The 24,492-nt window shown below is 40.4% G+C and overlaps 1 protein-coding gene across 1 annotated transcript; it reads left to right on the forward strand.

The window, feature by feature from the left end:
- Positions 1-24,119, forward strand: LOC101845249 (tRNA (guanine(10)-N2)-methyltransferase homolog). Its single transcript, XM_005101440.3, has 14 exons — positions 1-133; positions 6,601-6,669; positions 7,639-7,712; positions 8,154-8,235; positions 9,330-9,422; positions 10,529-10,666; positions 11,083-11,143; positions 12,515-12,610; positions 13,862-13,942; positions 14,278-14,445; positions 17,514-17,583; positions 18,424-18,555; positions 21,961-22,081; positions 23,913-24,119. The coding sequence occupies exons 1-14, from the start codon at positions 35-37 to the stop codon at positions 24,030-24,032; spliced, it is 1,404 nt and encodes a 467-aa protein (XP_005101497.1). The 5' UTR covers positions 1-34; the 3' UTR covers positions 24,033-24,119.
- The last annotated feature ends 373 nt before the right edge of the window (positions 24,120-24,492 follow it).

A 24,492-nucleotide genomic window follows, 5' to 3' on the forward strand; every position in this document is an offset into this window, starting at 1 on the left:
TCCTGTCCAGTATTACAAAGCTCATCTAAACAATATGGCGTCGCGCATGGTTCATGCGGCGAACCCAATTTGTGAAACCATGAAGAAGTATATAATACAGTTTGCGCACCAGCATCTTGATTTTCGAATACCGGTAATAATAAGGCTTACCAATAATAATAATGATAAATGACATTTATATAGCGCTCAAGCCTGATTAAAGTACGCAGGCTCTGAGCGCTTTACAATGGCCACCTCTATTCTCACCCGGGATGAGAATAGATCTATAGTAGTGCAGGCTAGTCTTTTGGCTATTCTCACCCGGTGCGCGTTCACTGTTATAGCCTAGATCTAGATCTAGGCCAACAAATTTTGCGTTCACCCTAAACCACAGAATTCTACACTGTGATAACAGAAAAATTGTAGAATTCTGTGCCGTGAACAAACGTTCCATTACAACTGTAGCCTACTAAAAGCGTACAATTTTGGGCGCTTTTTCGGTAGTTCCCACCCCCCTTATTTGATAGAGCCTGACCTACATCTAGATCTATATACGTTTGATTCGCGGCAAGCTAAGATGTCAAACCTAACAACTGCAAAACATTAAATTGTGGTAAAATTCAGGGGGGCATGCCCCCCTGAAACCCCCCGAACACCTTGTTTTTATTAGAATTAGGTCAGCTGAAACCCCCCTACTCTTGGGGCCAAAACCGGCGAATAACAAATGCGGGGTGGGAACTACCGAAAAAGCGCCCAATTTTGTATGTGGGCAGTGGAGAGAGAGACAGAGAGAGGAGTAGCGTGAGAACTTCCGGTCAAAACAAAATGGCGACTCGCGTAGTTCTGCTCGATTCGAAAAGTTAAATAGCCGTAGCATTTTTGTAGACAACCAAATTAATTTACTTTTGTGTTTTAACATCATTTTTTAACTTTGTTTTGGTCAATTTGATTGTCCACACCGATAGACAGTATTCAGAAAGAGACAGAGAGAGAGAGGGAGGGGAGGAGTAGATCTTGCGAGAACTTCCGGGCAAAACAAAATGGCGACCCGCGTAGTTTGGCTCGATTCGAACAGTGAAATAGCCATAGCATCTTTGAAGACGATCAAATTAGCTTACTTTTGTGCTATAACGTAATTTTTTCTTGGCTTTTATTAGCAATGCCAATCGCCCGCTGCGCCTTGTGCCGAAAATCGGCCTCCGCGCGAGGGGTATTTTTTGGGCCGCTCGGAATCAGAAGTGACTCTCTTCTAAGTTTAGTTACGGGAAAACTCCTGGACGAAAATAAATGAAACTCGGCAACCAACCAGAGGAAAGGTTAAACTAACGACATGCCAGCGTACAATCCTGAACGATTACTAGAACCGGAGATATTGCCGTGTTTGTGAGAAATTCCTCTGCGGTTCGAAAACTAAGCGGAGCTGCGGGTTGATCGCCGACCACACAAGCGCCCCACATGTCTTCTTTATTGCTGTAAAATTTCAGATCTCTGCGTTTAGTAGATTTTCCGTAACAACTTAAAATTACCACCCACCCATTGATAAAACACTAGATCTAGAAACTTAATTGCGCATTCCAAACGCGAGGTGCCGGCATGCAAGAGGCGCGTGATCGCTAGGCGGCATGTGATTGGCTGCCTATAACCAAATGGGTCACCGATGACTACATCGCGGGTTTTCCCGATAGCGCTTTACTGAGTTTTAGAAGGGGTGATCGCGTCGCGGTAAAAACGATGTCACGCAATTCAACAAATTTCACGCAAATATCAGTCTTTAAGATCCAAAGTAATGAAGACAACGAAAAAGTGATGGCAGAACTAGATTCGGCACTAAAAATCACATGGAGATGCCAAGTTTCATTCATATGCTCCAATTCATTACTGACTTATGAACAGTTTTTCCTCAAAATACATCAAAACATGTCCCACATTTTGGCAATTTTTTCCTATATGAAGGTCCTCCAACATTTTGCAAACAAAAATCCCAATAACTTTTTTATTTATCAATGGATTTTTGAAATTTAAGAACCATAGTTCTTAGAATTTACTCTAGTTTCATTTAAGCCCATTTTAAAGCAATTTGGATGAAAATTTAATTTTTCATTGTCATTGCTACTTTTATCAATTTGATCATCCACACCAATAGACAGTATTCCAAAATGAGGAAAAGCAGGTCTTGTTTCGCACCGGGTGAGAATAGCCTACGCTGGCAAGTCTCACCCGGGGTGAGAGGTAGATCGTTTTTCTATTCTCACCCCGGATGAGAATAGCCACTTCCCTTTACAATACCGCAGGCGTAGGCTACAACGTCAGTACAGTAGACTCTACATACAGTGTCACAGTGGAGTCCACTTATAAACGAGTCCTGAAACAACGAGAGGTCTGTTATAAAGACACTGTTCTAAAACCCCGTTTTTTTTCCTTCTTTATCTGTGTAAATAAAATACTGCTATTGCGCAATCAGACCGTCACGCGAGTCGTTTATAACGGAATATTGCTGCTGCTGTGCACAGCGCACAGACCAAGTCCAAATAAAGGCCACCTCTATTCTCACCCGGGGTGAGAATAGTGCAGGCGAGTCTTTTGGCTATTCTCACCCGGTGCGCGTTCACCGTTATAGCCCATATCTAGATCTAGGCCAACAAATTTTGCGTTCACCCTAAACCACAGAATTCTACACTGTGATAACAGAAAAATTGTAGAATTCTGTGCTGTGAACAAACGTTCCATTACAACTGTAGCCTACTAAAAGCGTACAATTTTGTCTGTGGGCAGTGGAGAGAGAGAAAGAGAGAGAGAGAGGAGTATCGCGAGAACTTCCGGTCAAAACAAAATGGCGACCCGCGTAGTTCGGCTCGATTCGAAAAGTTAAATAGCCGTAGCATCTTTGTAGACAACCAAATTAATTTACTTTTGTGTTTTAACATCATTTTTTAACTTTGTTTTGGTCAATTTGATTGTCCACACCGATAGACAGTATTCAGAAAGAGACAGAGAGAGAGAGGGAGGGGAGGAGTAGATCTTGCGAGAACTTCCGGGCAAAACAAAATGGCGACCCGCGTAGTTTGGCTCGATTCGAACAGTGAAATAGCCATAGCATCTTTGAAGACGATCAAATTAGCTTACTTTTCTATAACGTAATTTTTTCTTGGCTTTTATCAATTTGATCATCCACACCGATAGACAGTATTCCAAAATGAGGAAAAGCAGGTCTTGTTTCGCACCGGGTGAGAATAGCCTACGCTGGCAAGTCTCACCCGGGGTTAGAGGTAGATCGTTTTTCTATTCTCACCCCGGATGAGAATAGCCACTTCCCCAATTAAAAACCTTGCCAGTTGAGAAAGTTGTCGGTGATCCAGCGAAACAAGGAATGGGAGAGCCCACGCGTACCAACAATGAAGGCCGGAGCAAATGAGTGGGGAGGGTGTGGCATGCGCAGACACAAGCAGAACGCATCGCGTGATAGGCCAGCCCAGTCTAGATTATCTAGGCATACCGTGCCTTTCACTTGTAGTGCGGGATGGAGAGGTCATAATGCTGTGAAAGATGGATGGAGTGAATGTATGACGTGCGCGAGCAGACGCAACACGCCACAGTGTGTGGTGGGGTGGGGGACAACACTGCGGGCGAGTTAGCCTAGAGCCAGAGCCCCTTTCTGATTGCCAAGGTCGATATTTGTCAACCTTGCTAGTGCTAGAGAAAGAAACCTGATTCGATTTTTGATCAAGTAAGACCTTGAGATCATGTTGAACAAATCATCACCAGAGGAAATACAAAAAGGAATAAACAGAACGCCAAATCATAGATTAGGCCTACTTTACTATTTCCCTTGAATTTATTATTATTACTAGATCCCTTGTAACGAGAATCCTGCTATAACGGACATTTCGCACAGGTCCCCTCCCTCTCGTTATAACAGGATTCCACTGTAACTGTTGTAGTAGTAACCATAATAGTAGAAAAAAAATATAGATATCTAGATCTAGTAGAATCTATATTATTTGCAACGCTGCGTTTTGAATAGCTCGTGTGCTATTTTGTGTGTGTGTGTGTGTTTGTGCGCGCGCAAGTGCCTGCATGTGTTTTATCATTGTTGTTTTTTTTAAAATCCTGAAGCATCATGTCAGGGTTCTCCTACTCCTACCTAGTCCAACTTAGTCCAAATGTTTTACACGCTCCCCCCCTCCACCCCGGTTAAGTCCCGAAAGATGCTTCAACCTGTGCGCATGAACTTAAATTGACCCTGTCAATGGACGGTCCCTGACACACGCGGAACTCACACGCTGAAGTCATGTCACATGGTGGGAACGTGTGATTGGAACAGTTTTACTGACGGGTCTTGATGACAGGCCCGACTAACCAGAACTCGGACAAAGCTTGTTTTGGCGAAAGGAGATCTTGAGAATGTTTAAGTCGGAATGCCAAATCAATACTACTTGCATTATAGTTAAAATAACACGTGTGAGCAAAGATCCAAGTCAACTTTTGGTTAGTCAACTACTAAATTCAACACAGACATTTAGGAAAGTAGTGCTCCGAGTTTTTGCTGACAAAAAGTTTAACGGGTGCTTCCTTCGACAGAAAAGAAAGCAGAGTAAGATTTTAGAAAAGATCTGGCGCAACAGGCGCAACAAAAATTTTTTTTTTTTAAATCAGGGTACACATGATCAAAATCGGGATGCTTGAGATTTAGGGCAGGGATGAGTGGTAGGTTTGGAAAATAAACTGATTCCTTATTCTTCAAGCCAGCCCAGGGTCCACATTCCTGACTTTCGATGACGTTCAATTCAGGTTTACTAGTGCGTGTGTATGGGGTTGTTGTCAAATCATTGACTCGGCTTCGGGATAGAGAAGGGGGAAAATGATGCTTGCCAGACGCACTCCACCTACGCTTTAAAGAGTATGCAAACCCCTGAAATGAAATTATAGAGTACAGCTCATGCACAACGAAAACTTAAAGGGGGTTATCTGCAGGTTTAATGCGTAATATATATATTTACAGTAAGAATGCATACCTAGTGAATACGTGTAATCACTGAATATTTTAGTGAATACACGTAATCCCCGTTTCACTCGGGGGTTTCACATAATCACTGAAATTTCTAGTGATTACGTGAAATCCCTAAAATTAGACCTCTATCATTTTACGTGTTTTTACTACTGAGCATTCAGTGAATTCACGTAATAGCCCGCCACTGTACAGGGATTACGCGTTTTCACTGAAATATCCAGTGATTACGCGTATTAACTAGATTGGTGTACGTGTTCTTACTGTAACATAGAATATGTCAGCTGGCAAACAAGGAGACAACGTTTGTGTGCCAGTTCCACTTGTTGATCGAGGGAGAGGCGATGCTAGAAATATCCTAGGTGTCATAATTGACAGACAAGAAGATAGCCGTAAAAGCTGGTTTGTATTCCAGAAATCAGTTCGATCTGTGCCCTGAGCGTCTTCTGAACACTGACGACATAAACACCGAAAAAAATATAGTTTCACTGCGTTCAGCGGTGCTTTTTCAATCCTCTTCAGGTGGACAAGGCTTCTCAAGATGCAACTGTACGGGTGCCAAAAAGTGTAGTTCGAGGCGATATGTAAATGCCGTAAAGCTGGTCTTCAGTGTAACTAGCACAGTCATAGCAGCTTCAATTGTTGTAACAAGTGACGACGTCGATGGATTTTAGTCTTAAGTATTTAACTGAAAACTGAAACAACAACAATAACAACAACAATGGTGTCTGCTATTTAAAAAAATGAAATGCTTTGTTTTTAGATTGTGGTGCAGGTGTGTGTATGTGTGTGTGTTGTTTGTATGTGTGTGTGTGTGTGTTGTGTGTGTGTGTGAGAGAGAGAGAGAGGAGAGAGGAGGGAGGGAGAAAGAGAGAGAGAGTATCTTTTACCGAACTGACTATTTAAGCAATAAAATTTTGCATGTGCCTGGTAATTTTTTTTGAATTTTTAAATGCTTAGTTATTAGATTCTGGAGCATGTGAGTATGTGTTTGTGTGTGTGTGTATGTGTGTGTGTGAAAGAGAGAGAGAAAGATGGAGAGAGTATCTGTTACCGAACTGATTATTTAAGGAATAACATTTTACAAAAGTATATTATACTACACATGTCTGATCAGGGATTACGTGTAATTACTGAGGCCATTTTTCAGGGATTTCACGTAATTCCTGATTATTTCAGTGATTACGTGAAATCTCCGAGTGAAACAGGGATTGCGCGTTTTCACTGAAATAGGTACGCGTTCTTACTGTAACATATATGCACATTTGTGCATAAAGGGGAGCCCTGCAGCAATTTTGTGATGGGGCTACTCTTCCTTCCACAAGGATATTGGTTGGTGGGATCAAATGTGGGTGGTTGGCGGTGCTCTGGTGTGGTTTGCTTCTTCTTTCCTATCAAACATCTATCGTTTTTATCTCCCCTCCTTCTGTTTTGTGTTTGTACTATCTTGTAACTCCTCTAATCTTCGGCACTTATATGACCTTATTGTGTTGCAAGTGCCGTAAAACACTTACTAAAACAAATGTGATCAAATATCGATCACTCCTGGATTTTACTCAGCTGTGGGCTTATCCTATCTGCAGTTTAAGAACAAATGTTTTGCTCTCCCCTTCCAGGAAATCAGATCAATAGTGTCTCTGATTGGATGTGAAGCATCGCTGAAGGAATGTGATTTGGTCAGTGGGGTAAGTAACATCTTGGAAAGAATTGGAGCTCATGTCTTTTTGGTTGTTCTTATAATAAATGCTCTTCTTCTTGACTTCATATCTGATATATAATCTTATGGTAGGTAAGATCTACAACTAATCTTCTCGGACAAGGAAGAAAAATCTCAGAGGTCCTGTGTGCAAGTTGCGCTCGTTAAAGATTCCTTGGTGGTCCAAAATCGATAAAAGTAGGCTTCGGCCGCCACCCAGGCAAAATTCAAAATTTTCTACCAACTGAAAATGTTTAACGTGTCCCGCGTGCTCATATGACCTTAAACAGTTGCTAGCGCCGTAGATCAGTTACCCCCCAAAAAATTTTGAAAATCTGACCTGTTAGCCTTGTTGGTTTGTTACTTAAAGTGAATGCTGTTTTGATTTTGTTTTTCTTTGATTTCAACTCCTTTCAGGATAGAGGAAGACAGAAAGAATCGTGTGCGGTAGTCATATAATTTATAATAATATACTGTTGCTATTCATGAATAAGAGTAATCGTTGATGTAATATTTTCTGTAAGTGCATATTGAGCATTCACAGGGTGGAAATACACCATTGTATAAATGAATCCCATAATTATTATAACTAATTTACAGTCAAACCTGCTGTAGCCTGTCCAAGACATTGTTTAAGTTTGAGATAAACTTTTTTGTCCAAGATGGTGGGCTGCCATCTTGAAGGATTCGACAGGTACTGGGTGCCATTTAATAACAGGCTTTTGACAGGGTAGAGCTTGTAGTAGACCTTGTACTGGCTGGAACTAGAACTAGAACATCGAGAAGAAGAGAAAGTGTTCATGAATGAGAAAAAGAACTGACTTCGCTAAATGTGGAATGAAGCTGTTTTAATGCCTTTTGGCCGACCAAACTCAAACTGTTGTATTCGGAGCTGTAAGGTGGCAGTGTGAAGCTCAGTGTTTGCCCTACATTGATTGGTCCTGTTTTTTGTCTTCAGAGTCCCTTCATGGAAATTAAGCTGAAAAATGACACAGATGCGATGAGAATAATGAAGCGTTCTGTCCTTAGCAAGTGAGTACATTTAAGGTGGAAATTGTTAAAGTTGCGTTTCATCAATAAAACATGAATGAGTGGTATTAAATATTATGTTTTGCTGCATTCATTGTTTGTAAAATCGCATTTTGAGGTCATTAAGGAGAGCACGGTAGAAAAAGGCCAGTTTTAGACTATCATAGACTATGCTGCTTTTTTCTTTTTGTCCAAGTGGGTGAACGATTGTCACATATGTAGTTGTGTTATTGCTGTCATATTTAACACACCATGTTCTTACGTCCACCAGTCCAGTCGCAACAGACACAGGGTTAGACTCTAGTCAGCCAGGATATAATAGGTTTTCTTTGTGAATCCCAATGACTAAAAATTAAAAATGAAAATTGCTGTAGTCTCTGACTTAAACTTTAATGTTTGTGCTTTGGTGTGTTTAAGTATATATTTGAATGATCTCTCCTACAGGCGAGTCTATGAGCTGTGGGCGGAGGGAACTTCTGTGAAGGAAGTGAAAGACAAAATTGACAGCCTGCCCAGTGAGGTTACGGTAAGTTCAAACGAAAAGAAAATTATGCGTGCTCATATGACCTTATGCTGTTGCGAGCGCCGTAAAACACTTTTCAAAAAAAAGAAAAATTTTATTTTTGTGTGTATTTTTGCCTACTTTGTAGGCTGTTTTGTTTTGGTTTGTATTCAAGGGTTTTGTATGTGGAATGGCAGGTGCATGCAGTGGTAGAAATTATTTTGCTCTCTTTTGTGTTGTATGTATCTGCTCTTTGAGCATGTTTTCAGCCTGGAACAATGATACAATGCTTTCATCGTAGTGGGATGTTGGCGGGTGCTCTGGTGTGGTTTGCTTCTTCCTTCCTATCAAACATCTATCGTCTTTTAATATTTCACCTCCTTCTCTTTTGTGTCTGTTACTCTCTTGTAGCACTTCTAATCTTCATATGACCTTTTTGTATTGGATGATGGATGTGCTGTAAAACTTTTACTAAAAACTAAAAGCATAGGGGGCTTTTTACATTTTAGCTAAGTCTTCCAAACCTCAAGGAAGAGTGGATGAATGATTGGGCCTCAGGTACGACAGGAAGGAGGATGTATGGCCACATGAATAAACCACTGGTCAAAGATCCAATCAATGAGTTAAGGAGGGGAGATCAATCCATAATCTTCCAACTTAGAACACAACATGTACCCCTCAACCAACATCTCAACCGAATTGGAGTAAAGCAGTCTGCTGCCTGCCCACTATGTGACTACCCCTCAGAGACAGTGGAACATCATCTGTTCTTTTGTAGAAAACTAACTGATTTAAGGGGATGTTTTCTGCCCAAGCTACCCCACACATCTAATTGCCTCTACTCCTCAAGACAACAATTAGAACAAACATACAACTATTACCGAATGGCATCATGCAGAAGAGTTAACGCTCAGATGCTACTGGATCGCTAACAACAACAACAGCTAAATCTTCAATTGCAAATTTCTCACCCCAACCAGGGTGTGGCCCCAACCCCGGCAAATTTTTCCTCCATTTTGGGATTTTGTTGTTGTAAGCACTGAATGAATTTGAGAATCCTTTCCTTAGATTTGGTGCACTTTCGCTCTGTTTTTATTTACAAATGGTTTTTTTCTCAGGAGGAGTACACCAATAATGGAAAAAGCTTCCGGATCATTGTGGAAACATTTAACAAGAAAATCTCAAGTGCAGAGAAGATAAAAAAGATTGAGGTGAGACAGTTTAGTTGATGATACTCTTTTCTATCTTTTTATTGATAATTTCTAGAATTTTAAATTATATTTTACCGTCAGTCGATCATTCAGGATGAATTCGCTCTCCTTGCTCTGAGATACTGAACATTCTTCGATAACTGAAATTCCTTTTGAGTTCTTTTGAAGATAAGATAAAGCTACGTACTTGATCGATTTGACATTGAAAGCAGCTGACAGTCTGTTTTCTCCAGCTTATGTTTGCGATAGAAAAAAACCCAAAGCAACGTTTCGTGGATTGATATGAAATTTCAAATTTTACCATGGCGGAAATTACATGCTAATGACAAAAATACACTTCTTGTACGATACAAGGTGTCTCAGACTCAGTATCTCCTGACTTCTCATGTGAGTGATGCATTTTTTTATTTTGGTTCTACCCTTATTTTTACAGTTTAGGCATCTGCTGCAAGCTGAGATGTTAAACATTTGTTAAAAACTTAGGTTGGTCTTCCCCTTTTTGATGCAGGTGTTCACCACTGTCTGTATTTTTTAAATCTGCATATTTTAAAAGATTTTAAACCCCCTGGGGCGGTTCTACTGACTGAAGTGTCTTTAGGCCATTCCCAAAGGGGGGACATTAACATGTTCTTATGCACAGTAGAATTGTAAATGGGCTGATTCATCAATGTCATGCTCATATTGTGCCTGAACTGCAACAGGGAACTGCTGCTTTGTCTTTCCTAATCCTTACTATTGTCATTTTTCCTCTACTTCTTATGTTTTTCACACTCTTATGACCCGCTATCTCCGGGGTTCCTTGATAGTCGAAGCAGACTTTGTGCTGTTGAAGTTAGAGACATGAGCTCAGTAAGCCTGATTCCCTGTAAGGACTTCTCCGTTGACATCCTCCCCTTAGCGCTCATATTAACTTATACAGTTGCGAGTGCCGTAACAGTAAGCCTGATTCCCTGTAAGGACTTCTCCGTTGACATCCTCCCCTTAGCGCTCATATTAACTTATACAGTTGCGAGTGCCGTAAAAACTCTAATAAAACTAAAACTAAGAGATTTTAAAATCTTATTCTTTAAAAAAAAATTTGTTTGGTGTATCATTATGACCAGCAGCTGCTGACAGAATCTGCGTCGGTTTTTCAAGCAAAGATCAACCTCCGAACGCCGGATGTGAGCTTCCACCTTCTCGAGTTCTATGAGAACGACTCAAAGCCGAGCGAGGAACCCCTCAAGGTGTTCTTTGGCCGATGGGTGAGTGGGAACAAACACTGTCTGTCATAACGGTGGCTTGTTGTTGGGATTGCAGGTGGTGGGTGTGTCCTCGCCGTGGGCGATGGTGTATTTGTTTTGTGGTTTTGAGTATTTTTGAAAGAACCTATATTTGTGTTTAAGAGTTTTTCACTCGTATGAAAACCAAAGCCCCAACTTGAAATTTGAACAAGTGAATAAGTATCTTTAAGTTTTTTAAATACGAATTGTAATGTCCACTGCCATAGTTAACGACCTAGACAAATTTCTCCCTGCGAGATGAATAAAGATTATCATTGTCATTAATCTGCATGTTACGGGTATTATCCAAAATGAAACTTGGTATATCCAAAAGGGAATTGGTAATTGTCTGCGGGTTTGTCTGAAGTATCTTTCTTTTTCCCCTGACATTTATTCAGGTGGCTGATGGCCAACGAGATGCGATACAGCAGTACCACTTACAGAAACGTCACTTCATAGGTGGGTCAGATGTTTTTTGATTGTAAAATCTTCTTTTTCTTTTTTCTTTTTTCTTTTTTTTTCTTTTCTTTTCTTTCTTTTTTTTTCTTCTTTTGGTGAGAGCGCCGACATTGCTCCTGATGGAGTGGGTTGTTGGCAGGTGCTCTGGTGTGGTCTGCGTCTTCTTTCTTATCAAACATCTATCGTCTTTTTATCTCTCCTTCTTTTTTGTGTTGTTTACTCTCTCGTAACACCTCTAATCTTCGGCACTTACATGACCTAATTGTGTTGCAAGTGCTGTAAAAAGCTTACTAAATAAACCATAGGAAGGTCACATGCTTTTTTATTGTAAGATCTTAAGGGGAGGGGGGGGGGGAGCTTTTGGTGAGAGTGCCGTCATTGGTCCTAATGGAGTGGGTGGTTGGTAGGTGCTCTAGTGTGGTCTCCGTCATCTTTCCTATCGAACATCTGTCGTCTTTATCTCTCTTCTTTCTTTTTTGTGTTTGTTACTGTTACTCCCTTGTAACATCTCTAATCTTCGGCACTTATATGACCTTATTGTGAATTGTGTTGCAAGTGCCATAAAAGGCTTACTAAAGCTAAAACAAAGACATCTATTGTTCTTATCCCTCCTCCTTTTTATATTTTGATTTTTTACTCACCAGCAACATGTCTAATCTTTGACACTGTATGACCTATTGGTGTTGTAACTGCTGTAAAACTCTTGCTAACACCATAATTATTATTATTTTTATCATTATCATTGTTATTAATATTATTATCAAGGGAGATCAAATCTTTTGATTCATTCAAATGTCAGCTGAAGTCATTTCTGTTTTTAAATTAATAAGATGAGAATATTTGGAGTGATTTTCTTTTAGTCAGAACACAACGTTTTATGTTACTGTGGTACATTGTATTGTATTATAAAGCGATTAGAGCCTGTGTACTTTGATCAGGGTTGAGCGCTATATAAATGTCGTTTATTATTATTATTACCACTATTATTATTACTTTTATTATTCAGTATTATTCCTTTACTTTTTGTGTACATATATACCTTCTTTGTCATGGTTCTGTCGTTATGTGCTGTAACACTCTTTCTGAAACTAGATTATTCAGTTCATGCGTGTGTTCATGTGTTTGTGTGTTTGTTCCTCAGCCAACACCAGCATGGACGACAATCTCTCCATGGTGATGGTGTGTGTTCATGCATGTGTATGTTTGTTTGTTTATTTGTTCCTCGACTCTCCATGATGATGGCGTGTGTTCATATGTGTGTATCTTTGTTTGTTTGTTCCTTCCTCATCCAACACCAGCATGGACGCCTGTCTCTCCATGGTGATGACGTGTGTTCATGTGTGTGTGTGTGTTTGTTTGTTTGTTCCTCAGCAAACACCAGCATGGACGCCTGTCTCTCCATGGTGATGGCCAACCTGGCACAGGTCAAGCACGACGACTTTGTCATGGACCCCTTCGTAGGCTCAGGTGAGACAGCAAGAAAGTAGGTGGTTTTCTTGACCACTCTGGTATGGTGTGATCTGTGACGTTTACTTCTTTTTTCCTCCGCGTTGCTATTGCTCGATCAGTCCCTGGGATACCCCCCCCGGGGCGGTGCTACTGATTGAAGTGTCTTTAGGCCTTTCCCAAAGGGGCGATATTAATATGTTCTTATGCGCAGTACAATTGTAAATGGGCTGATTCATCTGTGTCATGCTCACAACTGTGCCTGAACTGCAACAGGGAACTTTTACTTTTTCTTTCCTCATCCTTACTATCGTCATTTTTTCCTCCACTTCTTTTGCATGCTGTCACTCTCTTGTGACCCGCTGTTTCCGGGGTGCCTTGATAACTCGCAACTGCACAAGGTCATATGAGCGCCAAGGGGTGGATGTCAATAGAGAAGCCCAAACGGGGAATCAGGCTTACTCTGCTCGTCTCTCTAGCTTCAACAGCACAAAGTCTACTTTGACTATCAAAGAAATAGTAGTTCACAAGAGAGCGACAAACATACAAAAGAAGTAGAGGAAAAAATGATGATAGTAAGGATGAGGAAAGAAAAAGCAGCAGTTCCCCCTATGTTGCTCTGGCACAGTATGAGCATGACGTTGATAAATTAGCGCATTTACAGTTCTACTGTGCATAAGAACATGTTAATGTCCCCCCTTTGGGGATGGCCTGAAGACAACTTCAGTCAGTAGCACTGCCCTGGTGGGGGGTTAACTTGTTTGGATGGTGATGTAAAACATTTATTATATGTGTCACGACGCAGTGGAATCAGGCACTCGTCAATGTTTGGGCATGTGGAGTTATTGATATCACCTGCATACTTATTAATTTGCCTTGCTTACAATGAAAAAAATACCCTCAACACGTTTTATGTCCATTACAAACACATTCCTCTGAGGATTTCACGAAAACGTTGATTAAAGGCACAAAAATATAAAATTACAAGTTCCATGGACTCTCCAACTTTGGAATTTACCAAGCTTTGGCGGCCATTTTCTCGCTAATTTGACCTCTTAAACCAGGTGACCCCCACCAACCAGGAGACCCCCACCTTCAAATAAAATATCTCCACTTCTATTGAAGATGGATAGGTAATTTTTTCATTGAAAGAAAGACAAATGAACAAGCTTTAAGATGATACCAATAACTCAATATGCCGAAAAATTTACGAACGCCTGATTCCAGCATGATGCCTCACATATATCATCTTTAATTTGTATCTGTGTCCAGGCAGTCTGCTGGTCTCCAGTGCCCACTACGGAGCGTATGTCATGGGAACCGACATCGACTATCTCCTGCTTCACGCCAGGGGTGAGTGCTTTGTTCTGGTTTGGGTTTTTTGGGTTTTTTTGTCCCCAAAACTTTTGAGTTCTTTGTAAATTGAGAACTGGTGGAAAATGCTTTTTTTTTTAGGGAAATTAAGTTAGTTTAAAATTATACAAAAATCCAATGATCAATATTTTGAGCCCTCGACTTGATTTCCCCCCCCGCTTCTCTTAACTTATGAGACTGTTTCATCTTTGAAAATGAGCACTTTGTGTCTGGTAGGGTATTTATTGACATTTATATCAACAAAATAGTGATATAACTTAAAGAATTTTGACCTTGTTTCAACTCAACCCACGTCTGATGTTTCATGTTTTCAGCCAAGCCGAGTCGAGCGTGCCAGAAAACACGCGCCAGCGATGAGAGCGTCCGTCAAAACCTGCAGCAGTACGGGCTGGAGAGTCGGTACATCGATGTGATGGTCGCCGACGCCTCGCGGCACCGAGTGTGGAGGAAGGGCTGCAGGTTCGACGCCATCATCACAGATCGTAAGTGGCTCTCGCAATAGGCCGAAAAGTTCTTTTCTTTTTCTTCTTCATCCAATAGAAAAGTGCTATACTTTTTCTTCTTCATCCAATAGAAAAGTACTTTACTTTTTCTTCTTCATCCAATAGAAAAGTACTTTACTTTTTCTTCTTCATCCTGTCGAAAAGTACTTTACTTTTTCTTTTTCGTCCAATAGAAAAGTACTTTACTTTTCTTTTTCATCCAATAGAAAAGTACTTTACTTTTTCTTTTTCATCCTCTGTTGCCATTAACACTTTCAGTACCGTCGGTGACTCAGGCCGTAGTATGCGCTCACTTCCACTGGCAACTTGAGTCAGTGCAGCAACCGGGCACACTAAACATAATTAAACAACGAATGGACGCACTTCACTGAATTTATACCAAAAGGAAGTCACTCTATATGAAAGCTTAATGGTTGATGAACCTCTCTGAATTTTTAGAGTGTGTTTTTTGGGCTGCCAAGGTTTTTCTGATAAAAAAAAAAATCTACCACGGCTTCAGCGTTCTATACTGACCCACGTCTTTGGTACTGTAAGTGTTAAGCTTCGAGGGGAGATGCAGTTTTCTATGGTAGGCCAGCTATGCAGCACTTTCAATTGAGACATAATTTCTCAGAGTAATAAGTGTATATATATATATATATATATAAGTGCCCGCTCAAAACTCTTACCCAAGACCTTTTGAAATTTGTTTCTAAATTTATGGATTGTGTTTTTGCCTTTCTGACACTTACTTATATCATCTGGCTGAGACTGTCAAATGTGGCTACAAGTTTCCTCAGCCCTTCTCAAGTTAAATGTGAACTTTTGTATGCTTGGCAAAAAAGGGGGGGGGGGGGGTGGGGGGGTCCAAATGCAGGGCTTGAATTAGGTGTTCAAGAGGACAGGCAAAAATTGCCAAGGTGTGGCCTAAAAATCAGAGGGCATCGAGGCAATTTGCTAGGGCACCAAGGCAAAATTCACAGGGGATCATTTTGTTGATTAAAGTTGGTAATACTGGGTCATGCATCACAGCGTTTATAACAATACAATTTATTCTTACTCTCTACAAAAGTATAAAGTTATTGGAACATTATAAAATTTTTAAAATTATAAATGAAAAGTAAGTAGAATCTAAATCACAGTAAAATCACATCAAAACAAAAGCACTAAAAGTCACAGTTTTAAAGCAGACCATCACGATTGCATCTGACATAAATGCCTTTATGACTACCCCTCATTGATTGGATTAAAATGCATAATGTGTATGACTGTTGGAAATAGGGCACAATAGAAAACAGTGAATGATTTGACCAATTAGGTAAGACATTGATTATTAATGAGATTCAAACAAAGTGGTTTTCAGGCGGTGTAGTGATAAAATGACAACAAATTTTGAACTTGCATGTAAGAAAATGAGGAGTGAAAACAACTTATGAACTTGTATGGAATAAAAAGAATGAATAACTAAAAACTGTTATTAAACAGTTATGAGGTTATGACTATGATAAGTGAAAACAAGTTTTGAAAATATGTCTTAAAGTATGTTGTATAAAAAAGACCTAAACAATCAGCTTGTCAAATGACTTAATGACTGGATCAGAATATTAAAAATATGTTTGGCACACACAATATAGAAAGAGACTGGCTTACTGAGGTTTGGTTATCATTGGTGTGAGTGTGTTTGCACTAGCCTTGACAAAATTGACACAATTGTCAAGCTGAGCAGTGTCTGACAAGTTTTGATGAGATTTAAGACAACTCTGACAGGATGTCTTCAACCCCCACCCCCCCCCCCCCTCTTTCCTCACGTGTATCTTAAAAAAAAAAAAAAAAAAAAATTTCCCCCTATTCCGGAGTCCCATGACCGGTCACGATGGCGAAACCGACAAGACGCTTGTACATTGTATAACTTTCTTTTCTGTTTTTTTTTCCACAAGTGACAGCACAGGACAAATTATATTGATTTATTTTCATGGCGTCACATTTTTTAGAATTAAAAACGAGGGCATGGCAAAAATTGCCGCGGTTGACCCTGTGATTTTAAGGGCATTGCGGCAAATTGCAAAGGCACCAAGGCAAATTACCGCGGTCTATTTCAAGCCCTGCAAATGGTTTTGATTTTTTAACTCTGGGTCTTAAAGAACTTGAAGCTACGTCTGTCCATTCTATGATGTACTTGTCCGTGACCTGTGAAGGCTTTCCTTGGACATACTATATTTAGGTCTACCTTTTAAAATAATTTTTTTTTAAAGTGGTGTTGCATCCTAGAGAGCTCTAGTGGTGTTTTGTGTGAAATGGTAACATGCGTTTTGTCAAGGCGTAATAATAATAAATGACATTTATAGTGCTCAACCCCGATTAAAGTACACAGGCTCTGAGCACTTTACAATACAATATACTAGTAACATAAAATGTTGTGTTTTGACGGAGAGGAAATCTCTCTAGATCTGATATTCATCTTATCAATTTAAAAACAGAAATGGCTTCAGCTGACATTTGAGTGAATCAAAAGATTCGATCTTGATCTCTCTTAAAATACAAAACACAGATGGGCCTTTTGGTATTAACACACTGTACGGCAAAGACGGTCCCTTTCAACTATTCCCCTCCCACTTTTTCTCTCAATATGTACACGGTCTTGTATGATTGTTTAGTGTGTGATATATTACTATGTTCTCTCAGTATCATTTATTCATGCTGTTCTGTTCTGTAAGAATTTATGACTGAATTCATCGTGTACGAGGGTGTCAGGGTAAGTTTTGTGGGATGGTCTTTACTCAAGGATGTACTGGAGAGAGAGAGAGAGAGAGATAGAGAGAGAGAGTGAGACAAAGAGACACAGAGATAGAGTGAGAAAGAGAGAGAGAGAGATAGAGGACTGCTGTAGGAGCTGTGTGCTGAATATGTTCTCTGTATTATTGTACAGCGCATTCAGCACTTCTTTGTGGAAATGTGCTATATAAATGCAATTTATTATTATTATTAATTTTTCATCTCTGTAGAAACATGTTCTGTATGAGAATGTGTTGTATCTATTTATAGTTTTCACTTTATTCATTGTTGTCCAGCACCGTATGGGATCAGGGAGTCTGCTGCCAAGATTGCGACAGTGGACGAGTCACAAGTGAAGGAAGTGGAGTAAGTTATTCCTCCCGCCTCCTTACATTGATTTGGAAAATCATATTGATAATAATCTCTGTTTGTCATAGTGGCAATTTCAGATGGGTTTTTTTCTTTTGTTGTAAAATATTGTTTGAGCTTTGGCTTGAATACCAAATGAGTTCTGCAGCCCTGATGCGTTTCACCGGGGGGGTTTTCTCAAGAATTAAGCAAATTTTCCTGAATTTGTGTTATATGAAAATAATCATTTAATCATTTTATATTTAACAGTATAGTGCATGAACTATTATGTAAGTACTGGGTAGTGGTGTCGCTCTCCATGTGATGGAATTTGTGAGCTGGCATACGGTCCCATGTCAATCCTGGTTTGGTAGTAATTGTTTTAGTCTTAAAGACTAACATTTAAAAAAATATAATTTTTGTATTCTTACCTGAACAGACTTTATAAAGATATTCCTGATCACGACCTCAGTGCTTTCTTGTCGTATCTCCATTTTTTTTAACAGTTAAAATGTGACTTCTTCTTAAGCTCACACTTTGTTATGAACTGTTTTCTCTGTTTAAAAAAATGGAGATAAGACAAGAAAGCACTGAGGTCGTGTGATGTTAGGGGTTGTAATTTGCTGTTTGGAAAATATCGCTTAAGTCAGCACGTCTTGATGTGTAAATGCTTGTGACTTTGGAGGCAATCTCTTGATACATCATATGTAATAGTGTTGATAGGGTTGTTGTTAACCTATATCATTTCACAATTTCGAAGATGCTTTTTCATATCTGAGTAATTCCCTCTTGTATGGGTCATCATTATATTGTAATCTCACTTCAGAATGTTTTTGTTTTGTTTTGCACCCCTTTCAGAGGCGCCCCTCACTACCCGCAGAAGGCCCAGTACAACATTGGAGACATCTACAAAGATCTGCTTAACTTTGCCGCCAAGTTTCTTGAGCTTGGTGGGAGACTTGTCTACTGGCTGCCCATCTTCAGACCAGAGTGAGTGTGTGGGTGGTTGGCGGGCGCTCTGGTGCGGTTTGCTTCTTCTTTCCTTTCAAACATCTGTCGTCCTGATCTTCCTTTTTTTGTTGTTTGGTACTCTCTTGTAACACCTCTAATCTTCGGCTCTTATATGACCTTATTGTGTTGCAAGTTCCGTAAAAGTCTTCCTAAAAAAGATCAAAGTGAGTTTTAGACAGAGCTGGTAGTAACGGAGTACAAGTACTCCGGTACTTGTACTTACGTTACAATTTTCGGTACTTTTACTGTACTCCGGTATATTTTTGAAACCAGTACTTTTACTGTACTCCGATACTTTTTATAAAAGTACTTTTGCGTATTTTTAAAGTACATTTTGAGTACTTTGGTAGCTTAATGAAAGGGTAAGTGCAGGCATTTCTGATCATAATTTATGGAACAAAAACCCGATCAACCGCCAAGAGTTAAAAGTTGAGATCAAAGAACGGCTCGTCGCCTCAAAGATCAGCCACTATACTATCGTGAATGTGATCACAAGCGTTGTAAAACTCCATGAAACGGTACAGCGTTTGCTCCAGACGGGATCACACCAAGGTTATTGTGAACTGACCGATGCGTTTCTTTTCCCCAAACATCGCACTCGCATCTGACCTCACTACCTAAACTTACATCACTCCCTGGGTGGGTAGGGCCTACAAGTTCGCTCCAGGCGGGATCACATCAAACTGTGAACTCTTCCCTGACCATTGAAAGCAGTTTTTCCCGAATTTGCGAGACAACCTGAATTTTAATTAGTGTGGTCACATCGTAATGGTGCGTAACGACAAAGGAGGTTGGGGGGGGGGCGGGGGAACTCAATCAGAGATGGAAACCTAAAATTGTTGGACAGGTAAAGGGGAGGGGCAACTGGATAAACGTAGATAAAGATCTCAAGACTCACTATAGGCTAATGAGTGTGTATATATAATATTATTTATGGCATGCCTCATGCCACTGTGATTGGTCATCAAGGTTGACCACTCTTTGTTTGCCATATGTCATAAATCCACCCAGGGGTCACATCAGTTCATGGGTCACTGTAGATTCTTCCTTGGCTTCGTTGGCTAAGATCCCATATTTTCCTTGCTTCCGAGCACTGGGATCTTAGGCGGAGACTACTGCAGTAGAGAATCTTTGGTTACACTACACTCACTAGACTCTAGGAAACTATTGTATTTTGGTTTGCCGTTGGCGCCGTGGACTACACAGTGTGACCAAAATCTGTCAGACCACTATAATCAATTGAAACTGAAATTGTGTTCTCAATGTGTATCTAACAATTTTTAGGCTGCCTAAATTTCTTTTAAACTTTTTTTGGGTGGTTTTTGCTTAGGGAGTGTATACAGACCCGGTAACCGGGAACAAAGTCACAAAGTATACAGACCCGGTAAAGGAACTCTTTTGTGAGTTCGGAGAGTTTCAGCGCCCTCTTGGCTCAGGGTAGACCTAGGTTCTTCTAGATATATGGTCTAGATCTAGATCTAGACAGACAGACTTAAATCTTTGATCTAGTTTCGCGGCTAGCCTAGATCTAAATGAAGATTGCGGATGTCTTTTCGATGAACGATCGTTTTTCCTCCGTTTTGGAGTTGGATGGAGGAATCACAATTTGAAGAAAAGAGCAAGTTACAATGTCATAATTTCAATCGAGCAGTCCCCCCCCTCTCTCTCTCTCTCTCTCTCTCTCTCTCTCTCTCTCTCTCTCTCTCTCTCTCTCTCTCTCTCTCTCTCTCTCTCTCTATCTCTCTCTCTCTCTCTCTCTCTCTCTCTCTCTCTCTCTCTCTCTCTCTTTCTGTCTCCTCTGTGTATAGCTCGCCTTCTCTTTTTCTTTGTTTGTCTCTGTCTTTCTTTGTCCCCACCTATTTCCCACTCTATCTTTCTCTCGTTCCCCTCTGTCTAGTGGGGGCATGTCAGATACATTTTTGCGAGAGACCCCCCCCCCCCCCTCTCTCTCTCTCTCTCTCTCTCTCTCTCTCTCTCTCTCTCTCACACACACACTCTCTCTCTCTCTCTCTCTCTCTCTCTCTCTCTCTCTCTCTCTCTCTCACACACACACACACACACACACACACACACACACACACACACACACACACACACACACACTAGATTTCTACCGGGTCTGGGGGCTGAAACTTCCCGAAATCACAAAAGAGTTCCCCTACCGGGCCTGTATACTTCGTGACTTTGTTCCCGGTTACCGGGTCTGTATACACTTCGTTTTGCTTAAGGCTACATTGATTCCTTGAGGATTTGTTAATGAAGAATTCAATGCACTTTTCCATTACTATGCGGGCCATTTTCATCAATTTTATGTTTTCTTAAGATTTGATCACATTGTCTTGCTCAAACAAGTTCTATTCATAAAATCACTTACCCACTAGTTGCGTCTGTTCGTTTGGGTTGTTTTTTGTTCAACTTCACGGACCATTTCCACCTACGTTCAGTGCGTACATTGTATATTCAAATGCTTTGTATACTGTTTACATTTTTAGTAATAAATATCCTAATTTGTCAAATATACTGGATAAGTTATAAAATATGATGTTTTGCATAAGCGCTGAAGTGTTTTAGCATATTAGCAGAAAGTACTCAAAATGTACTCATAAGTACTTTTTTAAAAAGTACTTGTACTCAAGTACATTTTATAGGAAAGTACTTTTACTGTACTTAAGTACATTTTTTAGATTGTACTTAAATTTGTACTTAAGTACTTTTTAAAAAGTACTTTAACAGCTCTGGTTTTAGATGACCTAAGTCCTTGAAATCTCCTTGAATTTGCACTCAAGGAAAAATCTCTTTGAAAACCCCTGGAATTTGAGGAACCTCCTTGAAAACTCCTTGAATTTCATAGGATTGGACATGAACCAAATTTTTGTCGGAAGATTGAAACTACGATTCCTTTCGGACAAATGTAGGCCTCTCGGAAATAGGCTTTCGGCATGAATTTCTTGACCAAATCTCCTTGAATTTTTTAAATTTCTCCTTAAAATCTCCTTGGATTTGGTGGGGAGTTCATGGCAGGAACCCTGATACATCAGAGTGAGTCTTAGATGACCTAAACTACCTTTGTTTACATACACCAGCGTGAGTGGGTCATTGGCGGGTGCTCTGGTGTGGTTTGCTCCTTTTTTCCTATCAAACATCTATCATCCTGATCCCTCCTCCTTTTTTTGTGTTTGTTACTCTCTTGTAACACCTCTTACCTTCGGCGCTTGTATGACCTGATTGTGTTGCAAGTGCCGTAAAACTCCTACTAAAACTAAAATTAAAAATTAAATAAACATTGCCCAATCTGCTGAAAAAATGTTGTTTTCTTCCATTTCATTATTTTGACGAGTGCCTGATTTCACCACGATGCCTCCCAACTGTCTCTTCTTGCTTCAGGTACCAGGAGTCCAACATCCCTCAACACCCGTGTCTGAGGCTGGAGTCGAACTGCGAGCAGCCCCTCAACTTGTCCATCTCTCGGAGGCTCATCACCATGGTCAAAGACAAGGAGTTTGAGGTTTGTACGTTGTACTTTATGTGAATTTTGATTCATTCAAAGGTCAGCTGGATTTTATGAAGGCCTTTGGCCTTTATGGGAAATTGTAGAACAAATTTGAATTGTTAAAAATTTATCTGAAAATTATTTTAGATTGAAAATATACACAAAATTTTAAATATTTTAACGTTTTAAGATCAAATGACCCGTGCCCAGCCGTGCAGTGAACCGCGAATAAAAAACTAACTTGTGTTACGCGCGCTCATATGACCTTATGCAGTTGCGAACGCCGTAAAACCTAATAGTAAACTAAACTAAAATGTCAGCTGAAGTCATTTCTGTTTTTAAATTAATAAAATGAATATTTAGAGTGATTTTATTTTTAGTCCGAACACAACGTTTTATGTTACTGTTGTACGTTGTACTGTATTGTAAAGTGCTCAGAGCCTGTGTATTTTAATCGGGGTTGAGCGCTCTATAAATGTCATTTATTGTTCTGATTCTGTCCTGGCTGTTGTAGCACTCCTTTCACCGAGGTTCCTGCGGTCTCTTTGAATTCAGGCTGTCCTTGAAAACTCTTTGAATTTGCATTCAAGGAAAAAATCTCCTTGAAAACTCCTGGAATTTTAGGAACCTCCTTCGCCGGATCGGACATGAACAAAATTTTTGTCGGATTGCCTTTGGCGCGTCGTTGAAAACGGCATGAATTTGTTGACCAAATGTCCTTGAATTTTTAGAATTTGTCCTTGAAATCTCCTTGAATTTGGTGGGGAGTTCATTGCAGGAACTCTGTTTCATACACACATGAAACAACGCACACACACACTTTCGTGCCCACACACACACGCACACACCTACACGCACACATGCACACACACACGCACACACACCTACACCTACACGCACCTTCAAAACACACACTTGCCCATGAGGGTGGGAATTGTGATAAATAAGCTCTGTACATTGAGTGGGGAAGGGGGGGGGAGGGGGGTTTGAACCTGTCCTTCAGTAAGATAAAATACATTATTTAATGGTAGCTGATATTGACTCAACGTCTTTTTCCCCTTACTTTCTTTTATGTATTGCGCTCTGCTCTAAATCGCTGCAACCTCCCCAGGGCGGTGCCACTGACTGAAGTGTCTTTAGGCCATTCCCAAGGGGGGAACATTAACCTGTTCTTATGTACAGTAGAATTGTAAATGGGCTGATTCATCAATGTCATGCTCATAACCGTGCCTGAACTGCTGCTTTTTCTTTGCTAACCCTCTCTTTCGCCTTTTCTTCCTCTAAGCAGACTTTGTGCTGTTGAAGCTAGAGAGGTGAGCAGAGTAAGCCTGATTCCCTGTAAGGACTTCTATGTTGACATCCACCCCTTGGCGCTCCTATGACCTTATGCATTTGCGAGCGCCGTAAAAACTCTACTAAAACAAACAAAAAATCGCTACTACTGGTGTCGCAAGTATAAGATGCGAGCTTAGTTCCCTGGTGGGGAAGGGTTTGTTTTTCTTTTCTTGTCTTTTAAAAAATTTTTTTTGTGCTTTTGTTTGTGTCTCCATCTTTTGACTTTCTGTATAAATGTAGTGTCTGAAATAGCCGAGGTTGGTCCGACAATCAGGGTCAAAACATCCTGCCTCCTTAATGACCTAGATTAGTGGGTGGTTGGTGGGTGCTCTGGTGTGGTTTGCTCCTTCTTTCCTATCAAACATTTGTCGTCCTGATCTCCCATCCTTCTTTTTCGTGTATGTTACTCTCTTGTAACACATAATCTATTCTTCAGCACTTATATGACCTTATTGTGTTGCAAGTGCCGTAAAACCCTTACTAAAACTTTCGTTTTCTTCGTGTCGAGCAGGAAATACACAACAGCGAGGGAGCCTCAATCGCTGTGGACCAGTATGAGAAAGAGAGTTTTCGGCAGAAGTATTTCAAAGCCGTGGTGGCGGCTGGAAGCGCAGAGAAACAGTCTTCATGACAGCGGCTTACGGTGTGTGAGTGGATGACGTGAAAGGTGTGTGTGTGTGTGTGAGATTACGTGTGTGTGTGGGAGAATGTGTATGTGTGTATGTATGTCTGTGTGTGAATAGTCTTCTGTTAGATGCATGCATTTGTGTGTGTGTGTGTATGACACAAATGTCTTCTGAAATGTATGTGTGTGAAAGTGTGTATGTCTGTGTGTGAATGTGTGTATGTCTGTAAGTGAATAGTCTTCTGTGAGACTACACAACAGGTCAAGTGTGACCTGAAAATGAAGATAAGATGGGGGGGGGGGTGAGGGGAGGAAGAGGGGGTGTACCTCTGGCAGAATTAAAAAGAGGAACACATTCACACTCGTAGTCTTGAGCAACTATACAACACCTTGAAATAGACTTACTTTACTTTTTACTTTTCCGATCCAGTGGCCATCTCGTCTCAGCACACTGAATACAAATCCA

This window comes from Aplysia californica, unplaced genomic scaffold, assembly GCF_000002075.1.
Source record: "Aplysia californica isolate F4 #8 unplaced genomic scaffold, AplCal3.0 scaffold00283, whole genome shotgun sequence".
In the NCBI taxonomy this organism is placed as follows: Eukaryota; Metazoa; Mollusca; class Gastropoda; order Aplysiida; family Aplysiidae; genus Aplysia; species Aplysia californica.